A 13,601-nucleotide genomic window follows, 5' to 3' on the forward strand; every position below is an offset into this window, starting at 1 on the left:
AATGTTTGATATCTCAGACAAAAATCAAAGGCGTTCCCTGTTCTTTTTTAAAGCCTGCAATAGGTTCACCTTGAGTTTCTGGCAAAATATCATATATATATATATATATATATATATATATATATATATATATATATATATATATATATATATATATATATATATATATATATATATATATATATATATATATAGTAATGCTTTAAATGTTAAACCTACAAGACCAGACAATTTACCAGAACAATACAAATGAATGGACAGACGGACGAATGAATATGCAATGAAATAGGGAAGAAAGTCTGGAAATACAAATATTTCTCCACACTTATTCCAACTTGGAAAAAACTAGAAAGCATCAGTTCCTCATAAACTGTTATCAAGGCTTTGCTTCTTGTACCTGAGATACTTTTTTGTTGGTTTTGATCTTGTTATATCTCTCTCTGCAGGTGTAGAAGCAGACTTTGAAGATATTATCTTGTCATCTTACATCTTTGTCACTTTTTCTCCCTTTTGACGTTTTGCTTCATTTTTTCCTCTTCCTTTCTTTCTCTTTTACCTTTCCATTTCTGTGTCCATTGAACCTGAAGTAATCCCAGAATAATATCTAATAAAGGTTTTTATATATACATATAACAAGCAGAGCAATATGGCGAAAGCAGTAACGCTCCACATGTGAAAGTAAATTTGTTGAGCTCTCGTTGGCTTTAAGACAGCAATTCTTAATGCTACGCTGCCAGACAGGACATGTCAAATAAATAAAATAAATGCTTTTAATGGATCACAGAAATGTTTGGCAGAGATTGACAGAGAAGCAGAAAGTATGGATGGGAACCATTTTGTCACTCCCGCCTGAAAAGCCAAATTAAAATCTGTTTTCGAATCAAGTAAACATTTGGTCAGCTGCACATTTTTGGTAAATCACTATAAGAAGAATACTAGAGAGAAAAGATGGAGATCTGGAAAAGTTTTTAAAGTCTGGAAATTCAACCAACTCTAATACACTGTAGGGGAAATAATTATTTGTTCACTTGTTGCATTTTTATGTTTTCTCACAAAAAAAAAATCTACATTTAAATTTTTTTATTGACGTTTAAGTTTAATATGGAGGCCATTTATGACATGAATGTGCTTAAATAGGTTACAGTTCAGCCCACAATTGTTCATACCGTTGGCATATTTAGGTTTACGCTTTTATTTTTAGCAACAGGTTTCTTCTGATTGGAAGTCATCTTCACATTTTGGTCATCCATGGAGACATGGTAGATAAAATGCTAAATGCTAAATGGGACAACAGCACCACCTGCTGTTTGGTCTGTACCTGCAGTCAGTAGTATGAGTAGCAAGGTATTCTGGGTAATCCTCAGAGCAATGACTTCACTGCATTGAGCTAACATAGCTATGAACAAATAATATTAATAAACACCTAAAAGAGTATAAAACATAATGTAACTTATTTTTCTTTGATATTAGTTGCTTCATATTATTTGTGTCATATTTGCAGCTCGTCTATTTTAGGTCTCTGCATTTTATTCATTGTGAGCTTAAAAGGTAACGTCGTCACTTTCTTAAAACAATCGCTAAAGTAATTTTTTTTTTGCCAAAAATTATCCTTTTGCCCAAATCACCTTAAAAACTTATTGCTGTATTATTTTATGTGTATTCTGAAAAACTGACACAGGCCATTATTTTAGGAAGGGGACAATGTGCAGTCTTTTCCAGACACAGAACATGCTGTATCCACAGGCAGTGAAAACTTAAGTTTCTTCCCTTATTTTGTCTGCAGGTACAAAAACATTATACTGTTGTTAATATTATAAGGTATATAAAAAGTAGAAATGGTGAAAAAAAGCCACTTGATAGAAACCGTTATGTTAACTCTACCAGGATTTACCTGGGATTGGAGGGGCCTGCAAATGCTTCATTCAAACATTTTTGGGGTAGCAACAGAAAAGGTTTGAAAACCACAGGTTTAAGACGTCCTTCTGAGATGAATGCATAGAAGTTTAAAATGCACATGGAGATGTTTTCAGAATTTAACGACTTAAAGTTGTTGTTTTCTGACGACACAACAGGAGGGAATAAAAAGTCTTCTCATCAACCTGTCAGGCTGCTTCCTCTGCTTAGACAATGTTTAGCACAAATGTAAGAAGTGTTTGTACTAAGCAGCGTGAACAGAAAGCTATTTTCCTCCTTGCGTGTAAAGTAGAGGAACATCAGTGTTTAACATCAGGAAGAGACCTGGGTAAATCCGGTTCATCTGACAGTTAACTAGAGGCACTGACAGTATCATTACCACCAGCATGGGCTGATGCCGACACTCTGATAACGCACTCGCTTGAGAGGCGAAGCAGACCAAGTGGAAGTAAAAGTGAAATGAGCCGCAGAAGGAAAATAAAGGTTTGGAGAAGGTCAGGAATCTGTTTGAAAAGCTGTCTGAACAGGACGTGTTTTAAAACTATATTTGAAGGAGTAAGTAAGAATAAAAATTCAAAGGAATCCGGCAGTACGCCTGGGCGGCAGAATCAAAGGAATAACCTGAGTTTGCATGTGTGTGCGCTGGGTGGTGGTCCACAGCCAGCTGTCAGCGCCGCAGGGACACCGCACTAATAAGGACTCATGGGACCTCGGCCCATCACAGGCAGGAACCACTGACTGCACTCCCTGGCCCTTAAAGGGCCATCACTTCAGAACAGCCGCTCGCCGCTCGCTTTTACTGATCGTGAAAGCGAGCGTGTTTCCAGCTCGTGTTTCCAGCTCAGGTGGAAAAATCTGGCTCAGAACCAGGTTTCCTGCAGAAAACCTTTTACTAAACGCACATCCACACAAATGCTTGTAATCTCTTCCTTTCACACACACCTCACTAATAACGGGAAAGGGGGGGGCCACGCTTTTGAAATTCCAGCATGTATTTTCCCACAGTGGGAAAAGAAGAAAGGTAAGACACAAGAAAATAGTTATAAATTGGAAAGAATGAAATTGCGTGGAGTCAGAAAGGCAGAGCATAAATAAAAATAATAAAATAAAAGGATGATAGAGATCAGTTGACCCATGATGTCGCATCACTTACCACTTGCATGGCCGAACTTCGTGGTGGGTGTGGCTCGATGAGCAACTGACAAGGAGTCTGTCCAAAACTCCTGATCTGAGACTCCACGGCCTGACAAAAAGCAAAAAGAGGTTAGACTGATGCAATCACTATCTTTGTAATTTCACATCCGTTTATCCTAGATGATCACGCTTTGGATTTTCTCAACAAATCTGAACAATGAAAATCGATAATAGAACAGGATCAGTTTGCAAAATACAAACATATATATATAAAAGTCCTGTAAATTTGCTACAGATTCTCAGATTGCTGTGCCAACAAAGCAAACAGATCAAAAGAGAAACAAACCGAAAAAAAAAAATGCACCTGTGCTCAACCACATGAATACAATATACACATAAACAGCTCTCACTGTCTGCTATTCACACATTTACACACAGCAACCGGTTCATCCAGCACATGGAATCAGAGGAGAGGAGGGGGGGTGGGGGGGGGTGGGGGGGGGGCTGGTCGGCTTGGTTAGGTGGTGTTAATGAAGAGGTATAGGACCATAAATGTCAGAGCAGACGCCGGCCGAGCAGCCTCTGGACATCATCACACAGCTCACTGTCAGGCCAGCCGGCAGCAGGAGGGAGGTGCTCCCGCTATGGATGCACAGAGCTTCCCCAAAGCCTCATTATTCTCCACGCAATCATTGTGGAATAATGTAAACATGCATTTTTATCCGTGATTCTATCCTCTCTTATTTGGGTATTTTATCTAATACGTGTTACACACTTTGAGTTTAAAATATTGGTATTAGAGAACAACTTAATCTTACAAAGCCACAATGGCAGAAGCAAAGACATTAATTTCATAAAGAGCGGCAACAAAGGAGGAGTTTTTGGTACAACTCATTTTCAAGATCAAGCAGTTTTTTACATAAATAAAAAAATACTACTGTTGTCATTATTTTACTAATTTTAGATATAGTTTAGAAACAGTCTATTTTCAGCTCCTGCCACCATTAAACGTGTGTATTTTATTACTGGGCCAGGAGTGTTTTCTATTGAAAAAACTCCTGGTCCAGTGTTTATCTGTTTAGCAGAGTTTCTGTCATCTATTCAATTCAATTTTATTTATATAACGCCAATACACAACACATGTCATCTCAAAGCTCTTCCCAATGTCAAATTCAATCAAATCCTCCAGGTTGGTCAAAAAGTTTCCTCTCTAAAGCCGGGCGTACACTGTACGAGTTTTTCAGTCGTGGTACTTATATACATCTCAAACAGTGCAACGGAACTGCGGGGTTTAAAAAGTTCACCGCTCACGATCTGTGCGGCGCAACGCTCGGACGAGACCGAACTGCTCACACTGTACGTCGTGTCCCCTCTGGGACCGCTCGCTGTGGCGGCAGAGGCAGGGGGGCGACGGTGGGTGACAGGGACCCAGAGCAGGGGTTCGAGCCCAGCTCTGGCGAGACCCGCAGGAGGCACCGGGCGTCAGGGGAACGGAGGGGAGAGAGGAGGGACGAGACGCACCGGCGGCCGCGCGGCACGGCAGGTCGCCTGGCCCGCACCCCCCCCCCCACCCCCCACGCCCAGCAAGCGGAGGAGTGCCGAAACAGGCGGCAAGCGCGTTGCGCGGACCGGACGGCTCGCCCTCCCCAACACCGGCCAGAGGTTGCTTCAGGGACGCCCGCTTCCCTCCCTCCGCTGGCGGGGACGGAGAGGAGGGGAGGGCGCCCCCTCGTAGCTCTGCTTGAACAGCAGGATGCGCTCACAAAAACCTCACGACAGCCGACTGAATTTCAAACATGTTTGATTTTCACCGATCGTCCGATTCCTGATCGGGAGGTAGTCGTGAGAAGCCAGTCCCCCCTCCTCCCCCCCTCTACAATCAAGCTGAAATTCGGCCGATTCAAAAAATGCTCGCACGACTGAAGAATCGGCCCGAAAAGGGGAAAAACTCGTACAGTGTACGCCCGGCTTAAGGAAACCCAGCAGGTTGCATCAAGTCTCTCCAAGCAGCATTCACTCCTCCTGAAAGAGCGTAGAGCCACAGTGGACAGTCGTCTGCATTGTTGATGGCTTTGCAGCAATCCCTCATACTGAGCATGCATGAAGCGACAGTGGAGAGGAAAACTCCCCTTTAACAAGGAGGAAAACCTCCAGCAGAACCAGAACCAGGCTCAGTGTGAACGCTCATCTGCTCGACCCACTGGAGGTTATAGAAGACAGAGCAGAGACACAGAAAGCACAGAAGCTCACATTGATCCAGGAGTACTTTCTATGTTATATGGTAATAGTGGATGATCTGCCTCCCTGGACGGATGTAACCTAAGCCACTCTAACTATAAGCTTTGTTAAAAAGGAAAGTCTAGTCTTAAAAGCAGACAGGGTGTCTGCCTCACGGACTAAAACTGGGAGTTGGTTCCACAGGAGAGGAGCCTGATAGCTAAAGGATCTGCCTCCCATTCTACTTTCAGAGACTGTCTGAGGTCTGAGAGCGAAGTGCTCTAACAGTGCTCTGTTAGGAACATACGGGGTAATCAGAGCTCTGATATATGATGGAGCTTGATTATTAAGGGCTTTATATGCGAGTCAATATAGTCCCAACAGAATTGTTTCCACTATTAACTATGCAGGTTTTTTTTACTCAGTGGTTCGGCGTTTCTCTCCTGGACAAATCCATTAACACAGCTGCTGTTGCCATCATCTTACTCCTGACTCAGTAGTTAGGTGTTAGCTGTGCGTCAAAGCCATCAAGGGGGCTACTACCATTAGGGTATTTTTTTTTTTTGCGTTTTCAAAAGAAACATTAAATACGACAACTAAAACTGCTCTGATCAGGCTTTGCCTGGCCAACACCAAGTAACTGTTTTCACTGATCCTCAACCTGCCAGTTCCAAATTCAAGCAAGTCATATTTTATTTTGTCTGAGGACTATAAAAATAAGAAAATAATGTCTTAGAATGTCTTTGGTAGAGTTTTTAAGGAGGAATAACAAGATTTCTCCATGCACTCATTGTAGCTCAACTGAAGTTCACCATTTGATTATTACCTTCTACAATGCTGAATTTATAAACCTAATATGGTGGGGGTTATTCATGTAAGAAGGAAAAAAATCTGATTTTTTAAAAATTTATATTTGATCCGCCGGCTACCAATCGGGTCAATAAAGTGATTTCCAGGCGAGTTGCAGCAAATGATTGTTCATTCCTGGAGCCTTCCCTGCCTGTTAAAAGAAAGTTGTTTATCTCCACTGTTGCCTCATACTTGCAGAGGAGAGATTGCCGCAAAGTCAATGGCTTGGACAACCACCTGGGTGTGCTTAGGTAAATAACTGTTTAACACTTGGCACTGTATAACAATCTGAATTAAACTACATTGTATTTATAATTAGGACTGAACTAGACCTTAGAAATGATTCTGACGATAACTTTATGACTGGACTGATATTACGTGAATTCAGACAGGATAATAAATAAATAGATCTCTGTGCATTTTATAAAGTGCATGAAATTTGTTGGGAAATGGCACTATTGAAAGAAACTACACCAAATTAAATCAAATTTTAAAACTATTCATATCATTTACCACACTGTACAAAAACAGTGAATTTACAGGCTTTTGTAGTCCTTAAAAAACCCTGTTTGAAAAATAGAAAACTCTGTAGTTTTGTCTGTGGAAAGGTATACAACAGAGCTAGAAATACGCAGGTAAATCGTCATGTTAGGAAGACAACAACAAAAAGAACAGGCCTTGAGAGAATGACCGACACAGAATGATGACAGCCTCGTCAGTGTGTTGTTGCTGTGCTCTGTGACTGGCTGTGTGGGAGTGACAGCTTGTGTGTGGAGGCTGAGATCTTTGAGCCTGACTTGGCGCAGCCTGAAAATGAGCTCATGGTTGAGGACTGTGTTTGCTATTTCCATGAGAAAACGGTCAGGAAATGAGTCTCTTCATACCTATTGTCTGAAACTAACCAGAGAAGCACAGACGAGGGAGTGACTTTAATATCAAGATACAAGGTTTCATCGCATAATCAGAAGGTCTACACAGAATTTTATTAGTTTATTTTTTTTGGAAATGTAGAATAAGGGTAAAGAAAAACAGGGAGGTAATAATTCAGAAAACCAGATGTTTTAAAACCTTATACTGGTTTGCAATTTCACTCTTTAGAGAGGAATACTGGAAGTCTAACAATGTGATAAACGTAGTTAGGCTAGCCTCCAGCAGGGTGCTTAATGGTTTACAGCTGGCTAACTCTACTTGTAAACAACATTACCTTATTAATAGTGATAGAGAGCTGTCATGTTTTCACACTATACTGGGTTTTTTTGAGACTGCAAATATTAACAAACATGGGAAATATGAGGTAAAAGCATCCTTCTTTTAGTCACAGGACCCACAGTGCTCAGCAACAAGTTGGGAGGGGCCTAAGTTGTTGCTTCATATAACTGGAAAAACCTAAGTGTCATTTCAACTATTGCATGTTGGAAGATTTGATGAGTTTGGAAAACTTCTGAAAGTCTTGATATTCTATAACTACTGTGAACCTCTTCAAGTAGTGACCGGCCTACAATGAACAGGTGCATTTTTATGTATCCTGTTAACATGGGCTGATTATTTTAATGAATACATTTTAATGTTGCCTGGCATTAGCATTCTGTCCGACCTTTTATATTTGGTTTAGTTTTTATTACTCACATATATTTAGCTTTAATGTAGCTAAAATCACAATAAAAATTTGTTTTTTATTCATAAAGTCGCTCATTTAGGCAACTTTTTAATCGTGGTCCTTTTTTAAAAGAACAACTGGTGAATGAATTCTGAATTCATACAAGGTACCTTTTTTTTTTTTTAAAAAAAGGAAGTTGTACTTATAAATCATGAGCAATAACTGCAGGTCTAAATGGAGATTCCTGGATAAGTGACTAGCGGCATCCTTCTAACCCTTTTAATAGCTAAGTTTGTGCTGAAGGGTTTTATTTCACCACTTGTTCATTCTGGAAAACGCTATTCAATGTTGCCAGAGTGAAATGAAGTCAGTTTAATTTGGTAAAATGCACAAGAAAAATCATTTGTTAGAATAAAAAAAAATCTAGGGAAATATATATTCTAAACACAATAAATTAAGTTTGTCCATGTTGAGCACTTTTTACCTACTAAGAGAAATCTGAACGAAATTTATATTACAATCGTGTTGCGATCATGCAAATTACTAAAAAAAAATTTTTTTAAAAATTGTTCAGATCAAATTTATTTGCACTGCATGTAAAGATCATATTATATCAAGCATGCCAGATCCTAAACGAGAAGCTTTCAGGATCCCTTTTTCAAATTGCATCCAATAAGTAAACTTGTGCAAATAGGTATTCCGCAGTGATTTATCCAGAACACCTCAGCGTATGATCTCCTCTCTGGGTCATGACTGAGTCTCCTAATATTTTCCATCTCATCCACAGTAAGTCCTGAAGCGTCAGTGCATCATTCAAGGTCAAGGCAGCACCCTTCTCTGACAACAGGGTAAAGCATTTTGCTTAAGCTAATGTGTGGAAAAACTCCTCAAAGGCACCTAACTTATCTTCATTAGGTTTAGACCTGACATTTACGAGGCGGTCTAGCGGAGGAACGAGGCTCAGTGTAGGTCAGGATGTCCTATCCCTATATGCCAATGCAATGCTCAGGTGATTATATGAGGCGCCATCTACAAGGCCAATCTCTTTTGGAAGCGCTGGCCCGTGTCTGATGAGGGTTTTCTGAATTCTATACATTTAAATGACTGAGTCGCCCTCAGTTTAGTCCCAGCCTGTCTTTTGATTTATACAGCCCAGCGTGACAAGATGGATTTCCATGCAAAACATTCCGCTATTATGCAAATCAACCCAACATACACTCAAGCGGATTTAGAACAATTCAATTCATTATCTTTCTGACCCGCAATGTCAGAGAACAGCGGGGAAGTCTGGCTTTAGGTTTCCAACCTGAAAATGATATTAAATAATATGAGCACAAGGCACAAACTAACAGATTTTACGGTATGTGACTATGACAAAGTGTCGACGCAGGTTCACTCTCACGCCCCGTCTTCTGCCGAATTACGCAAACGCTATACAATTCAAACGGGGATCTGTGTTTTGTCGCTGCTGTGAGAGGCTGTGTTTTATTTTATTTTTTTCCATAATCAGATGTGAAAGAGGGGAATCCCTGCAGAACGATGCGAAGGCAAATCAGGCCGAGTTTCCCCTCTTACACCGAGAGGCAACGCAGATGCGCGTGCAGTCCCAGCACGCAAACACGAATGGATGTGTGCGCACGCCCGGCTCTCCGAAAGCGGCGGAGGCAAGACAGGAAGTAATCACGCTTTTTCAAAACAAGGCACCGGCATCCAGAGCGGTCACTAATCTGCGTTGAGATATTCCAAACTTTCTCCCCAGACACCAAAAAATGCACGTGTAAACATTCGGGTTGTGGTCATTTATGCTGATGAGCTCACATAAATATACAGCTGTGTAAACATGCCAATATAAAATGCACACATCCAGACCCGTATGTACTAACATGACCAAGTAGAACGCACACAAAGAGCCCGGCGCATACGGATACGGGGGGGGGGGAGATGTGGTAGCTCGTGTCTGACAGAAAGCAAAACAAATGTACAAACCATCCAACCAATGCGACTACAAACATGCACACAGATCCGTGCTCCATCCCCCCCCACCCCGACTCTGAACCGTCGCAGCGCAGTCCAACCCAGCATGTCCAGAGCTCAGGCTGGAACGGTTGTCACTCAGTAATGGCAAACTCCCGGGACCCTTTCAGGCCCGAAACCCCTCAAACACCCTCCCCAGCGCCCCAAGGTGACGAAGCCCAGGCCTGGACCTCTGCTTCCACCTTTCTGCTCAGACAGGCCACGTTTCCTTCCGCACAAACACGCGGGATGGGGAGCCTCGGATTAGCTCACAAAGGCAACACTGCCTCGGTTTATTTAACTAATTAAAGTGCTCAGACTGAGGGAGTTTTCAGAGACGGAAAACAGCCCGACTGAAATCACCGCCTCAAACGGAGGAGGCAGAGAAAACAACAAACCTTTATTTATCTCTAGGGAATCGACGTTTCACATGCTAACGGTGCCACACGTCAAAGCTTCTGACACACGTGGTCTTTTATTAGGCCGAGCCTTTCACTAGTGAGGCGATATGTTGGGAGAAATTATACGTTTCTTTCCACAAAGCTGAATTCGGTTAGCAGAGATAGTGACTCGAGTCTCAGGCGTGAACATAAGTTAGATTAAAAATGATAGTTTAGGCATTTTGGAGTGTTTGAAGTTATTACCTTTAACGTTAGATTGCCTGCAGTAGACAGATGTCATATCACAGCGAGCTTGTAGGAAACTGAAGAAATGTTCAGAGTGTTTTAGTCGCTTTTCGCTACTGGAAATGTTCATGCCTATTACAAACCATTAATATCAGCAGATAAAGGTTTAAACTTTCACAAGATAATGTTAATCAGCAACATCACAACCCTCAGTACAATGGTGGCGCCATAGATACAGCAGATAAAATAAAACAAATAGTTGGATCGGTGGCTGGAGAGGACAGGATCACTCGAAGTAACCCTAGTCGATAAAAATGAACAGAATTTACAGTTAAGAGTGGTTTAAGAATCAAGAATCTTTGCTGTCGCTGTGTGTCACCGTAATGAAATCTGTCTGGAGGATTTGACTTTGTAAAGAGCCTTGAGATGACGTGTGTTGTGAATTGTCTCTATATAAAGAAAATTGAAAATAAGTGAATAGATAACAGAAACACTGCTAAACAGATAAGCACTGGGCCAGGAGTGTTTCCTATTGAAGACACTCCTGGCCCAGTAATAAAATACACACATTTAATGGTGTTGTGAATTGGTGCTGTATAAATAAAATAAAATTTAATTAAATTGATAGGACAAGATGTTATGCAGTCAAGAAATGTTCGAGTCAAAGACTTGACTTGAAAAGAATTGTGAACATCACTGATATTTCATCTCACTGATAACTATGATTACAGTGGCGCCTGCTTGGCAGGGGCTACGATGGTTCCTGAGGAAATTGCACATTTAAAAGGAAATAAGGCGTCTTTAGTCTAGTTTAGCACTGAATACGCAGCGCGACAATGGTAGACTAGCATACAGTCGGCAGTTTATCCTAAAACATCGTTAATCCTGCATATCTGCGACAGTAGTCATTACAACTCTGCACACTGAGCGACCTCGGACCGTCTCAGCACCACCACATGGTCCGTTCATTGTTGCAATACATACTGCTGCAAATACTTATAGTATTCATATTTACCTACACACAACTTGTCTGTACATATACATTGTTTTTAGTTTGCTGCCGTTTTCTTGACAAATACTTTCATTTACAATGTTTAACTTTTTCCCAGTTTTTTTTTTCTGCAGCAAAATTTTGCTCAAATGTACGTTGTGAAGTTGAGCAGTCGGTCTAAACTAAAGGAAACCAAAAGCTTACTTTCATATCACTTGAGTCCCTTTTTGAATGGTAGGAAGCAATGTAGTTATATAAGAAGACATTTTTTTTTTCATAATGGTTAACATGAACACAAAATACAATCATGCAACTGCAGCCAATTAGAAAGGATTCCCGAGCATCTACAGCCTGTATTCCTTACAGTCATACTCAGAAAGATGCAGCGGGAGCAACGCTATTTTTAATACAAATGAAATAATGTGCACCTGCCTCGGATGTTTCTGTGGTAGAATAATCAATACCTTTGTCTGTGGAACAGCTCGACAGAAACAGTGACGTACCGAGGATCCATATATCTGGTGTGTGCGTTAAGCAGAGGAATGGGTAATGGGCTTTGTGTTAAAATGACCGGGGAGCTCAGATAATCAATCTGCATGTGTGAGTGTGTATGCGTGTGTGTATAAAGGCCATAGCACATCTGGATGGGAATTAGGGTGAATGAGGTGATAAATCATGGATCTGCCCCTGGTGCCCGTGACGCTCCAGTCAGTGAGTCATGAAGGGCAGCTGTACAGTGGAGGCAAAAGGCACCTCGGCCACTTGATATACTCTGAACTCATCTCCATGTGAAATTGGGTGCCAGGAGACATCTAATTTATGGCTAAATTAATCCTATCTCCATGGTTTTGTCAATCATTTCCTGTTACACGATTTAAATACAAGGTGGTAAAGGAAAAACAAAATCAAAAACACCTGAATCTAGGCGTGGACTGGTCGCTGGTCTCAGGCAACGCCACGGTTTAAAACAGCGACCTTTTTAAAAACAATTAAGTTTTCCATTATACGGTTTAATGTCACTTGAATGAAATGCAAGACAAATTCTAAAGAAGAGTCCTCACAGGGCAGTCTTGCTTCTTTTCAAAAGAAAGAACGCAGCTTTGAACGTTATGGGACACAAACCAAAGGGCAGAAGCAATTACTGGTATCAAGGTAATAATGTTTCAACAGCACAGATTTAATGCTAGAGTGTGGGCTAGCTAACCAAACCTGGCGAACAAGGCTGCTAAAATGAGCCGTTATTGTTGCTCCATGAGGAGCAGAACGAAAAGAAAAAAGAATATATCAAGCTCCATCATATATCAGAGCTCTAATTACCCCGTATGTTCCTAACAGAGCTCTTCACTCTCAGACTGCAGGTCTGCTGGTGGTTCCTAGAGTCTCTAAAAGTAGAATGGGAGGCAGATCCTTTAGCTATCAGGCTCCTCTCCTGTGGAACCAACTCCCAGTTTTGGTCCGTGAGGCAGACACCCCGTCTACTTTTAAGACTAATCTTAAAACTTTCCTTTTTGACAAAGCTTATAACTAGAGTGGCTCATGTTACTCTGAGCTACCTTTATAGTTTTACTGCTATGAGATGACATGTTTCATGATTTGGCGCTATATAAATAAAATTGAATTGAATATTCTGCGCTATACATTCAGCAAATGTTTATTCTGTTTGCCTTTAGTCTTTAAACTCTGTCATATGTTTTAATATACCTATTGTTTTATCTTTAAATGATTACTTGTGACTGACATATAAATTAGTAACAACAGTAAGTAAGTCCCAAAGATCCCTCATGTATGACACCAAACAGGACTTATGATGCCAGTCCAGCCACGTTCCCACACATCCCAACAATTATGTTTCAAAAGCCACAAATAAAATGTCTCACCATACAGCCAAAAATGTTTTCTACATTATGTCAACAATAAAAATAGACCAGAGCCCCCTGCCTGGCGCTAAAAGTTAGACGTCAAAAAGGCTGATGTGAGCAGGGTCAATTGGCCTTGCTGCTGGCAGGCTGCCTCTTGCAGCAGATTGGTGAAGTTGTCAGGCCGGTATTTGGCTGTGGGCGCGCTTCGCTCTGTTTTTCTTTTCAGCGCCGGTACTTGTGTGGTTGCTTTCGGGCAGGGCCCAGCGTAGCTCGTGTGTGTGTGTGTGTGTGCGCCGCAGTTCAAAGTGGTGGGGATGAATAATAAATGAAAGCAGAGGAGGAAGCTTTAAGGCGTTAAAGTGGAACACTTGGTGGAGTGCTTTCAAAAAGGTATTACACAA

The 13,601-nt window shown here is 41.2% G+C and overlaps 1 protein-coding gene across 10 annotated transcripts in view; it reads right to left on the bottom strand.

Annotated features, from left to right (window-relative positions):
• The window catches only part of lrba (LPS responsive beige-like anchor protein), a 302,458-nt gene that overhangs the window by 25,766 nt on the left and 263,091 nt on the right, over positions 1–13,601 (bottom strand). For all 10 annotated transcript variants that reach the window (XM_036137527.1, XM_036137533.1, XM_036137532.1 and 7 more), the window contains one exon: positions 3,068–3,157. In XM_036137527.1, the coding sequence (XP_035993420.1) occupies positions 3,068–3,157 (90 nt within the window). The remainder of the gene's footprint in view (positions 1–3,067; positions 3,158–13,601) is intronic.

The sequence above is a fragment of the Fundulus heteroclitus genome, chromosome 5, assembly GCF_011125445.2.
Source record: "Fundulus heteroclitus isolate FHET01 chromosome 5, MU-UCD_Fhet_4.1, whole genome shotgun sequence".
Classification (NCBI taxonomy): Eukaryota; Metazoa; Chordata; class Actinopteri; order Cyprinodontiformes; family Fundulidae; genus Fundulus; species Fundulus heteroclitus.